Genomic DNA, 23,923 nt, shown 5'->3' with positions numbered 1-23,923 from the left:
GTATTACCTAGCTTCATTCGCACGAAATGAACCGTAAGAACCATTTTTTAGAACATTCTGTCATCAAACGTATGGTTTATTTTAGTAAATGTCTAACACGCTCAAAGTACAAAGAATTGAATGGTGCAATTTAAATACTGTACGAAATACACGAAACTTTTTTCTCGAAAACACCCCTCGACCTTGCCCACCACACCCCCCCTCCGGTATCCTTATCGTAGCAAATGAACGACGAAGACAAATAAAAGAGAAGTGTAGTGTAAATAAAAAGTAAAATAAGGTTATCAGTATACATAATGGCGATATAAATTATACGTCTGTGGCTTCGAGGTCTAGGATTTAGTTTTTTTTAAACATTTTCAGGGCAGTGATTCCCATAATTAGTTTCGTCACGTATACTGGTATTAGAATTTAGTTGTATTTCATTATAATATATTTCGTAATTCAATTCGAATGTGCAACGTTATAATATATCTAGCGTTAAATTTGTACGAAATCGACTATTCGACGCTTTGCCTTTGAATCACGGACACCTTGTTAAACTGATTTTATAGAAATATCTCAAGAAGTAGAATAAAAGAAGCATGCTCAATATTATCACACGGAACTGAATCATACCTCAAAATCCCAATCTATGAATTCCAGATGGCAATGTTACGCCATACACAAATGTACAATACAAAAAAAAATACATTCCACAAAATAGGCGAACTCAGTTTAATAGTATCGTATAAAAATATACAATATATATAGATATATATACATAAAATAAGCACATAAATTATTGGAACCATATAACTGGTTGTGGGATTCAAAATTTAATAACAGGATCTCCTTTGTGTAGAATTCACTCACAACAGGTATTTGTATTCTACCAGGTAAGCTGTCATGAAGTGGCACGCTTCACAAATATGAATACATTACTGCAGTGGACGTAACTCATTTGCTGCTGCCGTCTAACGGCTATAATGATAATTGGTTCGCTAATCACAACGATATTCAAGTACGAGAGTTCATGCAAACATTTGCGACATTCCTGATTCCCACCATAACAATACAAAATCCTGCATAAACAGAATCTAATTTTTATAGGATTTGGATTACCAGTCTAAAATATATCGTCATCAGCTTCGTCATCTGTAAGTGAGAATGCAAATGAGGAGAGCAATATGTCTGCATTAATAGTTCTGAACCCTCCTCTCCCAACATTATTAATTCCTGACCGTCCTTTGCGAACTCGTATACTTTTTCCGTCTGTTTTTGTCGTAAAATATCTTCTATTATGTGGCCTTTCCCACACGTAGTCAAAAACGATTTTGTCTAAATGCCCCCGCCTTTGCAGCTCCTATGCAACGAAAATAAAAACAATTATATTGTAAGTAAGTAATATCAAGGACTTATATAAAAATATTTAGTGATGATTTAGCTTGGTTACAGACTCACAGCATTTTTGAAACCAGTTGCCAGATTTACAGAATTGAAGGTCTTCTGAAGACCTTTAGTTTACCGTAGTTACAATAACCAAAAATTGATACTGCAAACGCTGCGATAGAATACCCTAAAATTAGCTATCAGTAGCTATAAGCGGCACGTTGTTCATTGTTTTGAAAAAAAAAATGATAGGTTTAGACATGGGAGCCAGTTTGTAAGCGCCAACTCTCCAAAACACTCTCAAAATCAACGTTGAAAAGTTTGCAATGATGAAGTACAGGGAGGATCTTTCAGAGGTCAAGGATTGGGGAAACTTCCATATAATACAGTATAACAATTCATAAACGATAACATCACACACAATAAAGCACAACTTACAAATTTACTTACTTTCATAACGTACAGTCTCCTGTTGTTTCGACACCACAAGCTACCAGCAAAACTGTAAACTTCCATTCGAGGAAAATCAAGAACTGATAATACCCCGGCAACAACATTATTGATGGCTTCTTCGATACTTCCGCCATTTTTGAAATTGGAACTTATTGAATCTTGCGTGTATCGCAGTTTATCTGGAGTTGTTTTACCACTAACCTTTTTCATTATTGAAAAATCGATTTAACAAATATAATAAATTTGTATAAACTAAATGCATTACGCCTATGTGACCAGTACAATACCTAAGTTTCGTCTTCCGTCTCATTATAAAGATTCACTCTTTCTATTTCCCCTTATAGGAATCATGGTAATTCCCCATAATCTACCCGTGTTCTTCACCCTTAAAATGGGTTACCTATCTTCAATCGCACGAAACGAACCACCAGAACCATGTTTCAAAACTTTCTGTCGTCAAATTTATGTTTTATTTTAGTAAATGTATAACAAGATCAATCAAAGTACAATGTTGCAATATAGGCCACTGTACATAATACATAAAACTTTCGTCTCAAAAACGCACTCCCCCAACCTCCAATCCCCGTTCAGACTGTGTATCGAACAAACCAAAATAACAGAGATGGTAAATATAAGAGAGTGCAGAATAAATACAAAGTGGGATGACGTCACTGAAGCCCAGAACGACGATGTATATGTTTGTTGCTTTTAGGCCAATGATTTAAATGTATAAATGTAATACGGGTTTTTATTGGTCAAGTCAAATATATGACATAGACTTTTTCACATTCATGACCCGTCATTTATAAAGAGAGAAACACTGGCCATTACGTTGAGAACATTTATAGACTGTAACACACGCCACTCTTCCATTTTTTTGTTTGCAGAGTGATGGGTAATCAGTAGTTTATTTTATCCACCATACATGAAATACCATACACTAATCAATACAGTATGTAAAAAGAGGCGAAACTGGTAAGCCGAGGTGAAAAGGAGTCGCGAGAAACCAGGACCGGTTATCGAGCAGCGACACCCGTGAAAAAAACCTAACAGTAATTGATAATAGCATTAAAAAAGTAGAAAAACCAGCAAAAGAATATAGGAAGAAATTACAATCGGGGCGACTTGATTTTCCAGGAAGCGTCCGATACACAGAAACAAATAACGACTCCTAGCACCGATGTTCAAGTTACCATGGAAACAGCAGCAAGAGTGCAAGGCGACGACAAAGTATTACTCATTGCCGTTACTGCGTTGCTCATAATGGATCGTGACGCCGGTGGTTGCCGGTGGCCGGTGGGCTACTAACAGGAGTTGAAGGCTTGAAGTGTAAATGGTTTAGCTTTGAATAAACCCTATCAGATTCAAGTTTCACTTTGCAGTCGTTATATGTGCCCTTACTTATGAATGATTTGAAATATATCACCGTAGCACGCCCTTAACGGAACAGTAAAAGTTCTGATTTAACCTTAAAAACAAAGTATTGTAATTTGAATTAAATAAAAATTCTTTACCGTAATAAAACCTTTATTTTATGAAACAATTTTACGAAGACTCGTGAGCTACGTTTCATGATTTTTCTTGCCTTTTCTTACTCAAAACATCTCGCTGATATATCGAATAAACATTCTTGTTAATATCTTATGACTTTGGTGTAGGTACTAACTTGGCGATAAAGTTACGCGATTAAAGTTAGGGGAATGCGGAATTGTTCTTCGATATTGAATTCGGAGCGGAGTGTTTTTGGACACGAAATGGACGTGTGGATCGTTTTGTTAGATTGATGTTGGTATAGTATTTTTTTTCTGGTACTCCCGAAGTATATAAAAACAAGATGGCGGACACCGGAACGTAGTATGTGTACCAGGTAAGGGTTAGGTCAAAAATTTATTCCCAATTTTTGTTATTTCAGTTCTATTACGAGTTCGGGGACTAGTCAAGTGACTCCCGTAGTATTCGTACCTGAAATTATGGCCTAACCCTAACTTGGTACATATACTACGTTCCGGTGTCCGTCATCTTGGTTCACATACTTAGGGAGTACCCTTTTTCTTGTCCTTGTGAAAAATCTCTTTTATCTTTCTTAACTACTGTACCAATTGCTTTGAAATTGTCAGCAGTTTAAGATTGGTATTGTTTCTAGAAGCAGTCGGCTCTATGGCATTCGTTTTTCACTTTGAAGTTTTGTGTTATGACGTTATCGAAATAAAAATTGTGCAGAGTGTGGCGATTCCCCGGTCGCATTTCAGCAGAGTTTTTTGGTAAGGAAGACTATCGGTACTGTAGAAGATTTAATATAACTTCGTTTTGGTCTTTGTGTCTATATATTTGAGCATTACTCTCTTCCATCCAAATTTCCATTCTGAAGCCGGAATCGAAATTTTGTCGATTTTTTTTTTAACAAAAACTAACAAACATAAATCTCTTGAGCGACTAAAATTTCATGTTGAAATGTTAAATATATCAGAGTTGAAATCAATTTATTTTCAGCTGCGAGTTAGAGTTGAGAATCGTAAGCAAATGGGAAGTATCTACTTTTTAAGCTACACCTATATACACGTTGCTTGGACTGTGTTCCGTCTTGCTATTTTTAGTAATTGATGAGTTCATTTATCTATTACCAAAAAGTAGAACAGCAATTATATTAAAAAACAGTGTTTTCTATGGGCATTTGCTTGTTTGTCAGATGTACACAGAATTAAAATGGTTTGGAAGTCATATTGGCGGACCGTTTATTCTAGCATCAAAACATCTGGAAGCAGATGAATATACTCCAATGCTTTAATTTAAGCCATAATATATATCAACACAAACAGCCAAAAGTAGAAAACTCTAATGTCACTATGTCGACAGTGGAACAACTCGGTAAAGTCACCACGCAAAGTTCAAACACTTTTTACTCACAGAGGGTTAGATTTGCTAAGTACAATATATATCAGAGTAATATCCGTGTAATATCAGTAAGTATGGCCGTGAAACAAACATATTCTAGAACAGTAATATTTTCAAGGACAATTGCTGGTTTCCATCATACACGATGACTCGCGATAAAAATCTTCACCGGGATATTCACCACTGCATCTTCGAGGGTTGACGTCCTATTTAAATACAAATACCAGATTTTAAGTAATTCGAGTTGTCTCGTTAAATGATAGCATTAATGTCATCAAATTGGAAAGAAGTCGTATTTAGAGTTATGTCTCTCGGACAATCCTAAAAATACAGTGTCCCGAATGCATGTATCTCACTTCATATGCTTGCTCTGATCAAAGTATTTTATGTATCTCAACCCAGAACATAGCATAAATGTCACTTTATATGCTCGACTAAACTATTTGACTAAAGTTTTATATCTTTTCTAATCCAGAACATAGTATGTTAATAGTTCACATATATGCTTACTTTAACCATTTGCTTAAAGTAATATATCTACCCCAGAACAACAACAGGAGTGGGACTAGTGTGCAGAAATGGTGCAAAAGTGCTACAATGGCACACGCGTGTGTGTAATAAGAGAAAACAACATTTGAGATACCCAGCCTCCTGCATAATAGATGGATATAAGTATCCCAGATAAATGAAATATTTGATTTTAGAGCCACACCAACCCAATCCCATTTTAATACAGGTTTCATAACTATATTTGTGGCGCTCCAGAAGTTTGTATGCATACCAATATAGAGGTAACTAATTTTGTCCACCTACCGGTAGTCCGGTACTTTACATTAAGTAGTTTAAGGGTACTAAAACCTATGGGCTTATATTCACTTGGCTAACACAGACAGTCTCCGAACTCGTAATAGATCTAAAATAAGGAAAATCAGAATAAAATTATGGCCTAACCCTATCCTGGTACACACACTACGGTAGTACGCTATATTTACCTTTGATCCCATCAAACAGTCCCGAGTGGACGATTTAAATCCGTTGCAAATAGTTACACCTCCCATACGAAGACGACAGGTCGACCATGACCCCCATTTACCCCAGTGGTACGATGTTGAGGATTCTTCTGAAATATGAGGAATATTGGGTTGAATAACTTCATTTTGGTACTGTTTTCTCTGAGCAAATATCTAAATATCTTTCTTCTTTTCTGGGGAATACATTTTCGATTTTTAATTTATTGGAACAGCATCAGTGAATTAGCGTCATTGCACAGCTAATGTTGCATGACTAAGAAAAATAATGGATTACCCAACGACTCAAATAAACTTCATGAGTATACTTACTTGATATTAATGGACATGGTGAAGTACAAACATCTTTCTCAATGGATTTTCCATGGCCACAGGATAACACATCTTCAGCGGGGTTTCCATCTTGATCAGTACAATTTCTTGTTTTAGTTAAAACACCAGTTCCACATGTGACGCTGCAACTCGTCTTCCATCCATTCCATTTGTAAACTACGTGTTGTAAGGTAAAGCTTGTTTTAGAAAAACTAGGCTGACTCAATTTCTCATCCTAACAAAGAATAGATTCGAGTCGGCACCGAATTTTTAAATCTCCCCAGTCGACTCAAAAGTTGAAATACCATAATTCATCAAATATGTAAAAAATACTTTAATTATTTCCATGTCCGGGGGTAAATGAAGATTATATGCACGCAAAAACGTTCATTACTTGTGATGCATATTTAAGACAAACTTCGTTACTCGTTAACAAATACTCACAAGACCACCAATAACCCAAATATACTGCACTTGTTGCGAACCTTAAAATAACTACTATTATGTATAGATGCTTCTAGCAAATTCAGATACAACTTTCTTCCAAGTAATTTTGCTGTCAATCGTGATTATTGAAAATGAACTCACCTGGACATGGTTTTAGATTGCAAGTGCGAAGTTCAACATATTTCCCGGGATTACATTCACTTGTATCAAGAACTTCGACGTTGTCAGAATCAAGACACTTTCTTTTCATTTCGATTTCTCCAGTTCCACATGAGGCGCTACATTCAGTGGCCTTGAACCATTCTCCCCAATGGTATTCTAAAAAAAAATTTCATTTGCGGTAACACGAATAGGGCATTTTCTAGCAAAACGAGTTATATGTCTAAATTGCATTGTAAAAATATGGATTCAATAAAGGAAATTGTAGGAGGTATCTCGACCTTTAGCGGTCAGAGAAAAAAAAAGATGGCCGCGATTCGGAATTTTCGAACCGATATGAACCGATTCGAATAATTGACTAATCAATTTAAAATGTCCAGCCCTGAACACGAATAAAAGAATTTTGAGTAGTATAAATTTAGAATCTTTCTATTCACTCATCAGTTGTTATTAGTGCTGGTGAGTCTCGAGTAATTAACTCAACTCTCGAGTAACCCAAGTCATCTACTGATTGGGATTCGTGATTAATCACCATCCACCAGTTCAATATTTTCTTTTTAAATGGGATTTAGCGGCATTTACAGTGAGACATACACTCTTACGTCTTTTTCACCATCATTTTGCTCTATTCTCAAACGATTTACTAAAAAGACGACGTTTTCTGGCTTACTATCAATATTCCTTTCTTCAGTTGAACCAACCGAGATAGATGAAAATTCGGGCTTATATAGATGAAATAATAACTTCGACAGCAAAGTAAGTCTGTGGGGAGATTTTTTAAGATATTGTTAGATATCCGTGGCTGCTTTTACCTAGCCTTGTTCGGAGCAAAAGACACGATTTAGCGTTGTATTATACGCCAATATACAAAAAATCCCATGGCGAAGTTTGGCCTTTAAATGTGGCATGGAATGCGCTAACGTGGTGATAGATTTATATGATGGTTTGCGATCCGATTTGATTCCCAGAACTATAAAATAAATCTCTGTATACCAATGCATTCTGGTTTAACACATGTTTCAATTTTCTTTTTTTCGCCAGTGGAGTTTCGATGGATTGTCTTTATCGTCCACACAGTTTTGAGTGCTCGTTTCAGTTTCTTCGCCACATATGGCGCTGCAGGTTGGGACCCAATCAGTCCAGTGAAATCCTGTTATTAATAGAAATACACATCGAAAGTAGAGTAAAAAAGAGAATATGGAAATAGTTTTATACAATAATTATTTTCCATCAAAAAGATTGCAAACCATTGGGTTATAATGTGGTGCAATTGTATCAAACTAGACGAGTCAATCATTTTCTATATTTAAAATATTGAATTTAGAAATGAAATATACATAGTTACCAATGCGCCTTAGCAATACACATGGTTCAATCTTCTTATCTTGGCCAGGACAGTTATTGGGAAACATCGGTGCGTCGTTTGCATCAGCACAATATCGAGTGCTAGTTGCGATTCCTTTATTACATGTTACATTGCAAGTTGTTTTCCAAGGAGACCAATGGTATTCTGTTATCAATAAGAAAACATTGATGATAATAATAGACGATCAAGCCTTTTCCGATTCGTGTGTACAGCATAGAACAGGAAGGGCTTTTGCCAAGTTGCTTGCTGTCATCTAGCTGTACCACTTGGTATGAAAACTTACTTATGAAACTTATGAAAACTTATGCGTTTAATTAAAGCTAAAGTATCAAATTTTCAAATCTTTGAAATAAAATGTGGAAAAAAATGAAGAAAACGAAGCTAGTATTATTATCATTATTATATAAAAATGAACAATAACACGTTTCAAGTATTTAATACTTTTTAATGTTGGCGAGCTTACGTATCATTTTTACATGGTAATGTCTATTCGGATACGTAGCATTAAATAATTTAAGCTTAAAAATTATTAACATACTAATGCAAGGGGGGTTTCGACACGGAATATTTCGTCTGGAAATTCCGTCACATTCTGTTGCAAGTTTGTCATCTTTGTCAAGACAAGTTCTTTTCTCTGTTCTTTTTCCTCTACCACATGTCACACTGCATTTATTTCTTTTCCACTTGGACCAATGATAACGAAATCCTGAAGAAAAAGATACAAAAATAAACAAAACAAGAAAATAAGGCTCGAATTTATGGACACGAAAGCCAAAACGAATCTAACGAATCTGTCACAGTAGCCTACCGCAACAAGATGCGCAATTTTTTATTTTGATGACGTCATCGCAAAAAAAAGGCTTCCGTAGAGTCCACAAAATTTTAAAAAAAAATAAAAGTAACAGCCTTCTAGCGAAATGCAATCTTTAGCCACTGAAAATTTGAAAGCAGTTGGTCCAGTAGTCAATGAGAGAAGCGGTTTTAAAAAATACTAAAAACGCTTTTATAGACTTTGAATCAATGAAGAAGTCAGCTAAAACAGATAATGGTTACATACGCCTTATCAAAAGATAATTAAAAGATAAACATAGATATATTTACCATATATCGTTTTTTCGATCCACGTGATAAAATCGCTGACCCTTGTGTAAAAACCCGGTTTATTTTTCTTTCCACACTCTGCTGGGCCACTGCTTGTTATTCCGTGTACAATGTACTTGCTATTTCTTCGCACAGGAGTGGTCCGCCGCTGTCACCACCGCATGTATCTTTCTTCCCTTCAAGGTGGCTGTGTAAGACAAAATACAAACTTATATTAGAAAGGGTGATATTTAAACGCTGACCCTATAGCCTTATGTATATTGGACTAAAGGCGTAACAGTGGCAATCCGATCGGTTGAACGAGTGCCGGTCGAGTACCGCTTTATAACGTTTATGTGATTGATGTTGCTATTGTCACATTCCATTTTGTTAAATCTTTGTTGTCTAATATTTGTCATCGCAAATGGAATACCGAATATATACAAAGTGAAGATACAAACCACTTTAAGATGTTTCACCCAGAACTACCCATACTTCAATATTCAATTTTACATCGGAAGTACGAAATAAGGCTGTTTCGTTTACAAACAAACAAACAAAACATTGTCGATTAAATAGCCATTTACAAAAATATAGATGTCCTGAAGACGAACTATGCTCTTTTTGTCATATAAAAGAACTGTTGCCCATTTAATTCTTTTCTGCAGACGTTTCAATAATCGACGATTTACTAAGCTTATGTGCTAGAATTTTATTTTATGAGCTAAAATTTGTCAAAACTACTTGTAGACCTATATAATAGAAACAAAGGATCTCTTTCAAATAATTTTCCACCAGATAAATAGCCAATCACGACCTGGTGCAAGAAACTTTGGTTAATGTTATTGATCACACACACACACACACAAACATTTTGTTAGTTTCGGGCGACACTGCCTGCTGCTTAAGATGGTGGATCTCGTGTAACCGTTGAGCGTTTGTGTTTATAGAGCGGTATTAGTCACTGTAACAATTATTTTTCCGACATAGATGAATTTTAATAAAATTCACTAAATTAGTCACTCTAGTCAGGGTGCTATTATTGTAGATTAATATTCAGGTCACATGTACGTAATCTCTGTGACTGTGAGGTTGTAATAAATTGGGCTATGACAATATTCAGTAAGTTTAATAGTTCTAGGGGTTTTAAGCGGCTAAAAAAAGACTTATAGCGTTATTTGATTCGTACATGCTCATGAAATCTATATGTAGTTCGTTAGATGGAACAAATATATGTGCCTTGGTGTTTCCCATTGTTAAGATATTATTTCTCGCCCCGTGCCAACCTCTAATTTTTAAATTTATGTTTTATCGCATCAGTGACCAATCGTTTTATACTTCTCCCAGGTTCAGTTGAAAGCTGGGACTAACTCGTGTCCTTTAAAACCTGTGTCCTGAAAGTCCATTGAATAAATCATTAGGTTGCCATTAGTCTGCATTTACCCCGCACAAAAATGACTTTTGGTAAATGAACCATCCAGTCCCGGAGTATGATGCATTTTTCTACAATCTTCATCTGTAAATATATTTACATCTACTTCTTGCAACTCATCTGGAATTGATTCTGAAAGGACAATATAGGACGGAAAGTATTTATAAAAAAAGAGTTGAGATTTGAATTATACTTAATTCGATATATCCATTCCTATAGGTTCAGTGTCGCTTCAGTGATTATTATTGTCAGTCACTACAGTGCAATGCTGCCTAAGCAGAGCACGATTTTGAAAAGATCGGTGGAGAGCGTGGCGGAATAAACCGTTCCCATATTGAAGAGTTATTCCATGGCCTAAATAAAAATCGGCAAACAAACCGATTCCACCAAAGTTCATTATACTACAATAGTTGGCGCTCCAGAAGTGTGTGTACCAATATGGAGGTAACTAATTTTGTTCGCCTACTTTACATCAAGTTGTCTGTAGGGCCTGAAACATATGATCAGGAGGTATATTAACTTGGCTAACACAGACGGTCCCCGAACTCGTAATAGAACTGAAATAAAATAAAAATCGGAATGAAATTATGGCCTGGCTCACACAATACGGGAGTACCGAATATAGTAGTATTCTATGAATCTCAAGTATTCGTTTGCGAGTCACAAGTCTGTATACTTGATGATGGTGATGTATTGAGCATTTGCTTTGTCTGTTCGTGTTATTTACTTTGATGATAAAATTTAGTTTGACTTATCAGTCAAGTTGTAAATGGTGGGTCAGTTATAAAAAATAAATTAAGTGAAATAATGAGAAACGATCTGAACGGAGCAGTTCAATCAGGCGCTTCAAATTAGTACAGTGCAGTTAAATTATCAGAACCATACGTGTTGGAACTGTTATTCAGTATCTATAATTTTCTAATAAGCAATTACCGATAGTCGTGGGTGCCCTATGAAATATATTTGAGTTTTGCTAATTACTTTTTATTTATATAGATTTGCGTACGCTTTTCTAAGCATTCTGCGGTTGCACTCAACTTTGTTTTATCATAATATAGGATATTTTTTTCATAATATGGAAAAAATAAATAACCTTTGCTTCCATTCGAGGCTGTGGCTCCCCAGCCCGTAACTACACATGACGTTCCTGCTAACACTGTTTCATTGTGCACAGGAAGAGTTGCGGGTTGGATATGCCCGTTAGTGTTTGCATTTGCCGGTGTTGGTAGTTTGATTAGTGATATGTCATTGAGATAAACTCGGTTGTGGAAATCTGGAACAGAAAGGATGCGATGATAGCAAGTACCGAACTAATGTATTTTCCAGTGCTGTTTTGAGTCACTTGGTATTAGGTTTTCAGCATATGTTTCTGTCGTGTCCGGAGAATTCGCCGCAGGATATTTCGCTGTAGAAAATCTCGCCGCATAAGCATTTTGCTGTAAAACAAGTATTTGCGATAAAAACAGTTAGGTTTATAGGTTTAGGGTATGCTGTATCTTCTTAAATAACGAATCTCTCCTAAATAAAAAGGTACTTCCAAAACCTAACTGTTTTTACCAAAAACACTTGTTTTACAGCAAAATGCTCTTGCGGCGATATTTCCTTTGCGGCGAGATTTCCTACGGCGAAGTTTCTTAGAACCTGTTCATGCATATTGAAGAAATTCACTATCAAAATATGCAAAATAAGTATTTTAATTGTTGAAAGCGCCATATATTTTTATACTACACAAAGTATCAAAATATTGATCTCCTATGAATGAGCCGTTCAAATTACGAATTCCGTAAACAAAGATGAATTGTACAGGCGGTTCAAGGAATTATTTTAAAAGCCTGATTAGGTTTTAGTTTTAAAATGAAGAATACTTTTTAAACACAAAAGAGCAATGCATGGGTACGAAAGCCAAAATGATGTTTCAAATCCATCACGGTATCGAGATCTTTTCAAAAGATTTCCGACTTCGCAGAGCGCCATCTCAATGAAATGCGATCGCAAAATGCCACACGGTGCATAGTTTGATGGCGTCATCACACAAAACTCAATAGACAGAGTAGACATCACGCACAGTGAAAAATGATCTCGTAGAGCCCACAAAAATGTATATATATAAATTAATAGCCTTCTAGCGACAATAACAATTATTAACCACTGAAATTTGAAGCAATTTGTCCAGTAGTAAAAGGAAAAAGCAACAACAACAACAAGAAAATACTAACCACAGCATAATAACTAAGGGATTATTAGGTCCGATTTGTATCCAACATAACTATAACCCTACTTTCAGATTTAAACTTAAAATAAATATTACCTTCGTGCACGTGAACAATGGATGCCTTTGTATAATTAACAGCTCCTTTACCAATCCCGTTTCTGTTTATTGTTCCCAACGTAATTCTTTGAATATTCCAATTGTTTCTAGTAAAAGTAATTTGTATTAGTCACACAAGAAAATTAATTGAGCATTCATGTTTGTATTCCCACGGTAAAATACACAAACTCTGGAATCTTTGCGAAATGGACGGACTTTATTTATATTGAGTAGCAAATAGAACTCACCGTTTAAAAGCGGTTCAGTTGCTGATAAATTTAGACAGATTACAACTTCGCACGAGTTTATACTCGTATGAATTTTGTAAGCTAGCTTGGTGGTTCCCAAGCTTTTTAGACGAATTCATCCCAGTGTTTCATTTGAACCCGTTCATTTTCACCTCACTCTGCGTTTGGATAATGTATTATGTGTTCATAAACACGAATTGCAATATTAAAAAAAAAAAACATGAGAAATATTAGTCAAACTACATCGAATATGAATCAATATGAATTGCAGAAAATATTAGATCAGGCTCGACTAGTTGACGTTTTGAACTGAATTAAATCCACTTTCATACAATGAATGCTGTTATGGTTTTCAGCACACTCTCTTACGTTTCATGGACCAAATATTTCATGCGCCACGATATGTTACTTACGTGTTAGGCAGTGGGGAAATTCAAACAACGAGTTCGCTTTCATACAAAACTAAATTACCAACAGGTGCCCTTATTCAGAAACTGTATGCATGCCACTACGTAAGCTACATTAACAAGACACGCTTTACACAAACCTTAATTAAGCTAATTAAAAATATTTGTTAGATTTGATATTGCCTGCCTTATTTTGAAAATTTACATTTCTTTATTTTGGATATTTACGTTTCATCTACGTATTCCTTGAAGTGTTGTGTGAATGAAACATACTTTCGCCTTACTGTATATTATTTGTAGCTTATTGTTAGATAGTTTTTTTTTTTGAGGTGGAGCACAAAACTTGACAAATTGCAAAAATGGGGCGCGGCTTTAATAGTTTGAAAACCATCGGTCTAAAACAAAATAAGGATGGGTCCGCTGATTACCGCGACATCCGTGGAACAGGTTCGCGAACCCTCTAAAACTCAATCCATCGATTACAGGTATTTCTACCCATATATATGCAGTCAATTAACTTATTTGAAATCTTACTAAAAGAAGAGAAAAATCGCAGACAATGCAAACAAAAGAGATATGTATGACTGGAAACCTGCTTTTTTTATATAATTTCGTTTGAAAAGAAACATCTTGCAAAAGGAACCCACGTCGGCTACATAAACTAGGTTTGATTTTTTGGTAGGCTACTCCCGACGTATGTGTACCAAGATGGCGGACACTGGAACGTAGTATGTGTACCAGGTTAGAGGTAGGCCATAATTTTATTCCAATTTTTCATATTTTAGTTCTATTACGAGTTCAGAAACTAGCCAAGCGACTCCCGTAGTGTTTGTGCCTTAATTTATGGCCTAAAGCTAATCTGGTACACATCCGGTGTCAGCCATCTTGCGACACATACTTCGGGAGTATCGACTCTTTTCCGTTCCCTGGTGCGTTATAAACCCCTATTTTTGAAAAAGAAAACTCAAATATTGGAATATTCATGACTCCAAACCAACCAACATGAACACACACACTTTTAATTTTTTTTTATACGAAATCAAACATACGAAAGCATACAGTTATATATTCATTAGCTAGGAAACAGACCAGACAGACAAAAGAATTTGAAAGTAGGCTATTCGATTATATTATATATAAAACATACTCACCCAAATGGATCTAAAAAGCAATGCGCCGCACTGAGCACCCAAGAATCTGTTATCAATGTTCCTCCACAATGTTGCCATTTACCATCAAGTTCAGTTATGATAAGAAATTGCCAAGGCCATTTTTCGGGTTTTGATGAAAACCCTCCGACAACCCATGTGCCCCACTGAAAAACTGCAAATATAAGTTACGAATTAATCAGAAGAGCATTTTTTAACCTTGAACGAAAAGTCCACCCGTTTGGGAAACGTATTCATTTAAAAAACGGCAATATTAGCCTTTATTCATTTTTATCATGACACTATATAGACAGATATTAGTAGGAATAAACATACAGCACACACTGTGACAAAAACTGAGATGGAAGTCTAGAAGACTAATTTCAACGATTTATATATGAATATATATAGAAAACTGAACGATTATTCGCAACTTCTGTTTTACCCCAATGAAAATAGTTTATTTTATTATACCGTCTAAAACTAGCAATCGTTGATGACTAACCCAGTTGATTTTCCCCATCGCATGATTGACCGCATTCTCTATGCTGCGTTTCAGGTACCTCACAGCTGCTGTTGAGACAGACGCGAACTCTTATTTGTTCACCTTTTTGGCAAGATTTCGGACATACCGACCAATCGCTCCAAGGTGACCAAATACCTAGAATAGTAAAAGTTTCACCGATTTTATCGTTTAGGACGATTTATTTCACTGCGAATTCTTGTTACTATCACGAAGATATGTTTCGATATTTCGATCTATATTCGGTACTCCTGTAGTGTGCGAACCAAGATGGCGGCCACCGGAACGTAGTATGTGTATCAGGCTAGGTTTAGGCCATAATTTCAGGTACAAATACTACGGAGGACAATCGGAGAGTCTCCGACCGAATACGTAATAGAACTAAAATAAGGAAAATTGAAATAAAATTATGGCCTAACCCTAACCTAATGTTCCGGTGTCCGCCATCTTGGTTCGCATGGCCTACTACAGGAATACCATTACATTTAATATTTTGGGCTCGTATCACCTGCCCTATCCTCGAGTTTGGATATGCAGGGCCGAAAAAGGAAAGATTTCATCCGCAATATAGTCACTCCCTACCCAATAGTGGCTGGAGAACGCTGTATGGAGAGAGAGGCGCATAAAATGTGTAAAGATATTGTTATTTCTTGTGCCTCTTTAATTGGGATTATTCAAAAAAAAAGCAATTCCGCTTGAACATATCACACGATTTGAACATTGTTTACATCTTTTGTTATAGAATACGTACTCATAACGCGTAGACGCATTGGAACACGCAACGCGTAATATCACAGTACTGGTGCACAAAACTACGCCAGTTATAAGCACCATTAAAATGATAATAATAAAACAATTTGTGTTAGCTTGTGTATTTCTTTTGCGCAATCAAACGTACCTGTTGTGTGTAATAGTAAAGTTGAAAACACGGTTAGCACGATCAAGGAATCAGTTGAAATGAGAAGAATCCGCATATTGTTGAAGAAGTATTTACATATAAAAATTATGATGGTGATTGTACTTATCAGAATACCTTATCTGCCTTACGATCTTTAAACAAATATATAATCTTAACTGAAGTAGAAAAATACGAAAACATACCAGAGTGAATTTTTTTAAAGCAATATTGAACTTGCACGTATACAGCTATTTTAATGGTATTCCCGAAGTATGTGAACCAAGATGGTGGACACCGGAACGTAAGATGTGTACCAGGTTAGGGTTAAGCCATAATTTTATTCCAATTTTCCCTATTTCAGTTCCATTACGAGTTCGGGGACTAGCCAAGTGACTTCCGTAATATTTGTACCTGAAATTATGACCTTACCCCAACTTGGTACACATACTACGTTCCGGTGTCCGCCATCTTGGTTCACATACTACGGGAGTACCAAACAAAATATCAATATGCTGGAGTGATGGTTCGTTGATGCTAATAGATCATTGCAAGTTACTATATGTATGGATAAAAATCAATTCAATCATTCGAGTGATTTATTTCACAAAAAACATGTCGCTAACACATGATGGTCGATGGATATATATAATGTTTTTGTACAAAGTCAGGAGTCCAAGAGTCGCAGAGCTTTGCTATATTGATTATATTTCTAAGCCCTTGGGAATAAAACTTTATAAATTTGCCTGATGCTAAACTTGAGGATATTTCCCTCAGTTAGTTCTCCAAACCAATACAACAATGATATAAGGCTCTTCGTGTAAAATCTCACATTGATTTTCAACAAAAAGCACTCGTGACGTCTGGTCCCGACAGCTTTACAGTGTAATGTGTACTCAACGCATCACCACATGACAATAGGTATATGGAGGGCGTTGTTTGTCGAAATACCTATGCTTACCGAATTCACTTTCACGCCTTTATCACACCTCCCAATCACAATAATATTTAAAGTCACCATACACATTAGGTTACTGGATATTGTACTGTATAAAATCCATCCTCAAAAGCCAGTTTTTCGAGGCTGTCCGTTCGCGTCGGGCTACACCTTACTAACGAATGTACCTTCGATAATCACATGCGACTATGTACGGAATACATGAATACAAGCTGCGACCAACATATGAACTCAACTTACTTACTACTTACTTACTACTTACTCACTACTTATATGCCAATCAAGACTATGTACGAATGGATTGAACTATATATGATCAAATGATAAACGAAAAATGTATGAAAAATGAAGAAAGCTAACTCTAAGAAAGATTGCGTAACCCAACGCCAGTACGCCTGACGCGACCTTCAGTCAGCCTCTCTTTTGACTGCATTGCAAACTATATTATATATAGGAGATTTCTTTCATATGATGCATATTTTAATCGGTAATCCCGTAGTATGTGAACTAAGATGGCGGACACCGGAACGTATTATGTGTACCAGGTTAGGCTGTAATTTTATTCCAATTTTCCTTATTTTAGCTCCATTACGAGTTCGGGGACTAGCCAAGTGACTCCTGTAGTATTTGTACCAAAAATTATGGCCTAACCCTAACCTGATACACATACTACGTTCCGGTGTCCGTCATCTTGGTTCACATACTTTAGGGGGACCCTTGATTGTATTGCAAACTATAGGAAATTTCTTTCATATGATGTATATTTCAATCATTCTAAAAAACAATTCATCTTTTATCTAAAATTTTACTCTGATATCAGAATATCGCATTCGTCCCACGATACCCAGGTCAAAGACAAAAAATTAAACCAAAGTAGACAAACAAAACTTTGAAAGGAATTTCTAGCACGAAGGAAGTGAACAATTGGGTCATTAAAGGAAAAATTAAATCACCTACTGTCAAATTGCATGTGGCACTCATTTGGATGGAATTAGTTCAGTTTCACTAGTTAAATTTCATTAGTTCAGTAAATCGCGGCGGCGGTGTGGCTCATCGTGCTAAGCGTTAGGAATACGCTCGCCACCGCACCTCTGATTATTCTGCGTGGGTTCGCAGGTTCGAATCCCATGCGGGGATAGTTATGTGTGAGAGGATAGCTGGACTCCTCGCCGTCGTAGGGTGGTTCACGTAACCGTTGGTCGGTTACAGCTATACCTCCCCTCCACCATCAAGTCCATGCTTCCGAAAACCAATAACTAACTAATACCATATCCGACATGAAATGGTAACCGGCCGAGAGTCCGTTGTTCGCAATAATGATAGGCCGTATTATCGGCTTTCCTCCCCTGGATAAATATGTAAATTCTATTGAAGTACACCCAGTTGGAGTAACTGACTGGCTGGCCATACCTGTGACACACTGGAATTAGTAATGGCCCTGGTTTCGCCATCTGAAGTAACATTCGTACCGGTTCCCCCGTACCGGCGGAACAAGGGGGATTTTACATGAATATGGCTGGGCATTTCGAATCGAATAGTCAAATCGAATAGTAAATTATTCGAATCGGTTCAGAGCAAAATATTCGATTCGATTCTGAAATCATCAGGTATTCAAAAATGCCCAGCCCTAATGGCGAATAAATAGACAAACGTATTAACTACAGGTGGTTGCCAGAAAAGCAGAATATTTGTCAAACAGCTATTCAGTTAACAAAGAATAACCAAGTTTTAAAGGCATATGTTATATTACACGGAATATTAAAGAAATCAAATAGAACCTAAAAGGTATCACCCTAAAACAACCTAGAACTTAGAAGAAATAAAAATGTATTGAAAAAGAATTGAGTATGCACGCATTTTATTCGTGCTCTCGTTTGCCCTTCAAATTTTATGCTTTTCTTGCGACCACCCTGATAGCGGAAATCTACAGGATACAAATTAAAAATTTGAACCTTCCAGGACATTGTACCGTACTTCAGTAAGTTTATAATTAATTACAGCTATTACAAAGTTAACTACTGCGCCGTCTTCAAATTTTCACAATCTAGTTAAATAATCTGACTGTGCCCAAATACCACCATGAACGACATGTTTTATTTGTTTACAACAAGTTTTGTGTTCGTTACTTAAACATGATTTGTTTATTTACAAAGTTGGATATTATTATTGTTAATCAGCCATTATATAGCTAGCGGGGATTTTATGTTATTTTCAAATCTCTGTTACGATACTTCGGACTTCGTCTTAGTTAGATGATTTTTATTTATTATAGTTTTAATGGCTGTCAAAATGAGCATGCTTTTTATATTCCGTAAAGAAATTATTAAGTCTGCATCGACTATAAAACATCTGCCCTTCAATACATTTGATTATTCTTATATATTCATTTTAAAATTTTTGATTATTCATCGGATGAATTAGGAAATATTATTATCACGAAATTCCGTAAAACAAGAAATATTTCACCTTGCGGTGGTTTTTATTGGCCAATGTCAACATGTTCTAATAAAGTGAATTGTCTATTCGAACTGAAAAGAATATATTGAACGGTCGTTACTTCAATCTATGCATGAGAGAAACTCTGGGGCTCCGCGAGTTATTTGTTTACATGTTAAAATACTCACTTGACTAATTTTGTAACTGTCCAACGAAGCAATAACGGCAAAATTTGACAACGTTAGCATCGAAATATGGCAACAAGGCAATTCAAATATTGAATTATCAATAAAATTGAATAGATAAATATCTTTTTATAAATTAATTGCGGGGCTTTGTAAATAGTATAGTCGACCTCTTCACGGGTAAGACCACTCATAAGACCAAAAGTCTGAGAACCCCAGTGTTACAGGTATATTGGACATACTTAAAGCTCGCTGCTTTATCGAACTCACTAAAACAGGTTTCTCATTTCAGAAAATGTACGCTGTCACTGCGTAAGATACATTAACAAGACGCTTCATATGCATCATATACAAAACAAGAACGTAAAAGGCGGGTTCGCTCAATATCATGGCATTCCAAGAACGGGCTGGCGCAAACGACCTGAATCCCGCCACCACTCGTAACAATTTGAATATATATAGGATGATTCTATATATATAGAATGAGCGAATGAAATAATATATGAAAGTTATAGATTAGTGAGTTATTCATACGAATCATGATCTATGTGATATTATCATGTAGGCAATGATGGATTATGCGCATGGCTGGATGTTCTCAGAGTGACAAACTGAACATAACCAGGGCCATCTCCAACAGTCCTTCATAGCGCAAAGTTTAAACTTTGAAAAATACCCCAGGCATAATGGATCCAAGTCGTTGTATTAGTAATCAAGCTATCAGAGGGCCTGAAAGCAGTGGTGGGATTCAACCGGTTCGCACCGGTTCTATAGAACTCATGAAATTATTTGAGATCAGCGAACCGGTTAGCATTAGTGGTTAATCTCAATGACTTTTTGTAACAGAACCGGCTAAAAAATATGACTTTTGTGGTGGAACCGGTTGACAAAAAAAATTGAATCCCACCACTGTCTGGAAGCCCTCGATAATGCCACCATCGACGAACTGGTCAAATACTTGCCAGAATAATGAACCGTAAAAATATCGACGTTTAGTTCACTTAGGTATTCCGATATGTGTTCGTGGACTGACTGAATTAAGCTGCAGCTGTAGGGCTGGTCATTCTAATCGAATACTTCATTATTCAAACACTTTTTTCAGTCGCATTGCGTTGTTTTTAGCTCCTGATATTGCAATATTAATAGTAAAATGTATTCCGCCAATTGAAGCACAAGATTCATAAATAACCCGCGAGCAGAGTTTAAATTAACTTATTGTCTGTATTTGTTTTGCCGTTAAAAAAGGTCATTTTAGTTCTCTAGCAAGTTACCAAGTTACTTTCCACGGCTATTTAGATCAACAATTGTATCTTTTAATCTTTGTATTTGGGGTTCATTTTGTAGTAGTTTTCATTTAGTTCATTCTCAGCAGCAGTTTACTGCCTTATTATCTTATTTATAGTGAATCTAGTCCCGCTAGACGTTTTCGATGTCATAACCAATATTGGCAAGAAAATATGCAGATATGAATATGTTTTTTTTATATTTACTTCAAAACGCAATGCCATCATTGTAGAACTTCGATTTCGTGGTTATTCTCGAAATAATGGTGATACATCAGCATGATGGGAATAAAACACGACATTGACCTAATACTTTTGCGGGTTGAAAGTCATTAAAACTGGAAGACAAAAAAAACAAGAGAGCAATGCTCAAATGTATGGACGCGGAGACCAAAACGAAGTAGTACGGATATTTAATCGTTTATCGTAGACTACTGGTACCGCAGTCTCCGCCACCAGATGGCGCAGGTTGGACAATTTTTTTCTTAATTTTGATGTCGTTATCGCCTCGCACACAAAATGAATCCCATCGAGTCCACAGAAATTTTTGAAGTTAGTAACTTTTTATTTCTGAAATTTCAAATGATTTGGTTCAGTAATCAAAGAGTAAGGCGATTTTTCATAACAACAAGAAAAAAAAACACGAGAACAACAACTTAATAACAAAACGATCCAAAAGTTCATTTCGTGTTCGTGTCCGTTGGAATTAATGAATGTCCAATTGACGAAGAAAATTTATCAGGCAATACGAGAAACATTACCGACGTTGGCAAATTAGATGAAACATATATGCAGTATGTTTGTGGACATTTGATTCCTCCATTATGCAAAAGCGCAATGTTCTATTATATGGACACGATAGTCAGATGACTTGCATAATACAATAGTAATCTGTGCAACACAGAAATCTGGGTATTCCCTTAGTGAGTGTACCAGGTTAGGGTTAGGCCATAATATTATTCCGATTTTCTTATTTTAGTTCTATTACCAGATCGGGGACTGTCTGTGTTAGCCAAGTGAATATACCTCCTGTCCATAGGCTTCAGTCTCTTAACACAACTTGATGTAAAGTTGGCGAACAAAATTAGTTGCTTCAATATTGGTACACACACTTCTGGAACGCAAAAATCTGTTATCTCATCATTAAATTCAAGTCGGACTTGTCAAAATGTGGCGGGCTAGACTGACCGAATGCCACGTGGTGGCGCAATATGCGCACCGATTGCAAGATTCGAGATGAAACAAAGAGCCTAATAATGGCACTGGTTCTATGCCCTTACCCCATTCAGTACGCTAGTGTCCATCGTAGTTTTCGACAATCCAACATTTTTCTCTTAAGCGCAAGTCATGAAAGGGACAAATAAATTTTGTGATCAGCCGGCCTGTACTTATTTCACTACGTCGAGTTTATGGGTCACAAAGCGCAAAGAGTAGAGTAGAGCATACAGAAAACAAGCTTCAAATTAAATGCTTCAGTACAGTGGATTTCAAACGGTGGGGTGGTTTTCACAAGGGGGCGTGGACACGTTTTTGAGGGGCGTGAAGATAATTAAAATATATTTGTTAGATTTGATCTTGCTCACCTTAGTTTGGATATTTACATTTCTTTATTATTCACACGCATTTTCAACATGTTTTTATTTGAGAACCTCTGGTTAAGTGGGTAATGATTATCCCATGTGAGTTGAGACGAAAACACGCTAAATTTAGAGGTCAATGAATGACGTATTTTCTAGGATCGAGTTCAGGAAGATTATTTTCAAGAGTATCATATTTACCAGCAGTATAGAAAGAAGCCTTCGTAGACTTATCGAAAAATTCTATTATTCCAAATTTCTGTTTTCGTACCACTTGCGAAGCTTGTATTTCCTCCAAATTTTTTTCTCCGATTGTCACGACTTATCCAATTATGATTGTCATCATCGTCGAAAATACCGAAAATCGTTAAAACGTTCTGCGGAAGTAATGACGCCGTGGAGCAGATACGAGACGTGATACCGTAATCTAAGATGTATCAAATTTCATATATTGTGATGCCAACAAGGGTGATTAATCTACTTTCATTATCAAACGTTTGAGAATAACAAAAAAAATAAGTTGGAATTTATAAGTAAACTTTTTTTATCTGAAAATATCATATTGCAAAATATATTCTTATTAAAAATTGATTTAGTTATCCCAAAGTGACTCTAGCAACAAATTACAGCAAAATGCATGTGGATTTTATTCATTCAATTAATTTGAAATTTGTTTGCCTGATTCACAATGCGACATTGATAGTGAGAGGAAATAACGTCACTTATGGGATAATTTCATTTTCGTATACTAATATTTATTTTTTTTGAGTTATGAAAGAACTCCATTTTATGGGTTATATTACTTCTTAGAAACTATCTGTCTTTGATACTCTTGAAGTATGCATACCAAGATGTCGGACCAGGTTAGGGTTAGGCCATAATGTTAGGTACAAATACTACGGGAGTCACTTGTCCAGTCCCCGAACGCGTAATAGAACTGAAATAGGAAATATTAGAATAAAATTATGGCCCAACCCTAACCTGGTACACATACTACGTTCCGGTGTCCGCAACCTTGGTACGCATACATTAGGAGCACCCTGTCTTTACATAAACCATAAAAAGTGTTTAGAATATAATGCAAATTTCGATAACTTGCATCGTTATCAAAGAAATTAGGTCTCGGGAGGATGGGTCGTCATTGGAATCGACACTGAGGATGCGGAATTACAGTTATAAACTCCGAAATTGGAAGATAAAATCCGGCTCCTGCTGTCGATATCGAAGTGATAAAAATTTTAACGAAAGAGCTACGCTCAAATTTATGGACACGCAGCACCACCTAGTGGCGAATTCGGATGACGTCATAGCACACACAAAAAAACGAATCTCACGCAGCTCACCGGAATATTTGAAATAAATAAAAGTAATAGCCTTCTAGCGGGAAATTTAATTTTCGAGCACCGAAAATTTTT

At 36.2% G+C, this 23,923-nt stretch overlaps 3 protein-coding genes across 5 annotated transcripts; all 3 read right to left on the bottom strand.

The window, feature by feature from the left end:
- Window positions 1-803: 803 nt before the first annotated feature.
- On the bottom strand, window positions 804-2,087 carry LOC120341372 (uncharacterized). The gene is made up of 2 exons (XM_078111438.1): window positions 1,822-2,087; window positions 804-1,345 (listed from the first exon to the last, which is right to left on the bottom strand). The coding sequence occupies exons 1-2, from the start codon at window positions 2,032-2,034 to the stop codon at window positions 1,109-1,111; spliced, it is 450 nt and encodes a 149-aa protein (XP_077967564.1). The 5' UTR covers window positions 2,035-2,087; the 3' UTR covers window positions 804-1,108.
- Window positions 2,088-4,287: 2,200 nt separating this feature from the next.
- LOC120337445 (thrombospondin-2-like) lies at window positions 4,288-8,638 on the bottom strand. Its single transcript, XM_078114469.1, has 6 exons — window positions 8,567-8,638; window positions 7,656-7,812; window positions 6,645-6,821; window positions 6,057-6,233; window positions 5,709-5,836; window positions 4,288-4,922 (listed from the first exon to the last, which is right to left on the bottom strand). The coding sequence occupies exons 1-6, from the start codon at window positions 8,636-8,638 to the stop codon at window positions 4,830-4,832; spliced, it is 804 nt and encodes a 267-aa protein (XP_077970595.1). The 3' UTR covers window positions 4,288-4,829.
- LOC120337480 (trypsin-like) lies at window positions 7,701-16,221 on the bottom strand. 3 transcript variants are annotated; one of them, XM_078113969.1, is made up of 10 exons: window positions 16,073-16,221; window positions 15,157-15,312; window positions 14,655-14,826; window positions 12,849-12,955; window positions 11,634-11,813; window positions 10,552-10,672; window positions 9,130-9,316; window positions 8,567-8,734; window positions 8,008-8,172; window positions 7,701-7,812 (listed from the first exon to the last, which is right to left on the bottom strand). In XM_078113969.1, exons 1-7 carry the CDS (start codon window positions 16,146-16,148, stop codon window positions 9,226-9,228), a joined length of 903 nt encoding a protein of 300 aa, XP_077970095.1. In that variant the 5' UTR covers window positions 16,149-16,221; the 3' UTR covers window positions 7,701-7,812; window positions 8,008-8,172; window positions 8,567-8,734; window positions 9,130-9,225. The 3 variants fall into 3 exon arrangements, with proteins under 3 accessions (XP_077970095.1, XP_039261204.2, XP_077970100.1); XM_078113974.1 differs by lacking the exons at window positions 7,701-7,812; window positions 8,008-8,172; window positions 8,567-8,734 and having other exon boundaries at window positions 9,293-9,316; window positions 10,552-10,894; XM_039405270.2 differs by lacking the exons at window positions 7,701-7,812; window positions 8,008-8,172; window positions 8,567-8,734; window positions 10,552-10,672 and having other exon boundaries at window positions 9,135-9,316.
- Window positions 16,222-23,923: the final 7,702 nt, after the last annotated feature.

Source organism: Styela clava, chromosome 1 (assembly GCF_964204865.1).
Source record: "Styela clava chromosome 1, kaStyClav1.hap1.2, whole genome shotgun sequence".
NCBI lineage: Eukaryota > Metazoa > Chordata > Ascidiacea > Stolidobranchia > Styelidae > Styela > Styela clava.
This window is presented reverse-complemented; position numbering and strand designations above follow the sequence as displayed.

Coding starts and splice junctions, on each gene's coding strand:
- LOC120341372 (XM_078111438.1), bottom strand. CDS start 2,034: ATGAAAAAGGTTAGTGGTAAAACAACTCCAGATAAACTGCGATACACG. Junction 1,346..1,821: donor GGAGACTGTACGTTATGAAA/GTAAGTAAATTT, acceptor TTCGTTGCATAG/GAGCTGCAAAGGCGGGGGCA.
- LOC120337445 (XM_078114469.1), bottom strand. CDS start 8,638: ATGACAAACTTGCAACAGAATGTGACGGAATTTCCAGACGAAATATTC. Junction 7,813..8,566: donor TCGAAACCCCCCTTGCATTA/GTATGTTAATAA, acceptor TATTAATAACAG/GATTTCACTGGACTGATTGG. Junction 6,234..6,644: donor CAATCTAAAACCATGTCCAG/GTGAGTTCATTT, acceptor TACAACACGTAG/TTTACAAATGGAATGGATGG.
- LOC120337480 (XM_078113969.1), bottom strand. CDS start 16,148: ATGCGGATTCTTCTCATTTCAACTGATTCCTTGATCGTGCTAACCGTG. Junction 10,673..11,633: donor AGCCTCGAATGGAAGCAAAG/GTTATTTATTTT, acceptor TTGTCCTTTCAG/AATCAATTCCAGATGAGTTG. Junction 9,317..10,551: donor AAAAGTCATTTTTGTGCGGG/GTAAATGCAGAC, acceptor TGTCTTACACAG/CCACCTTGAAGGGAAGAAAG.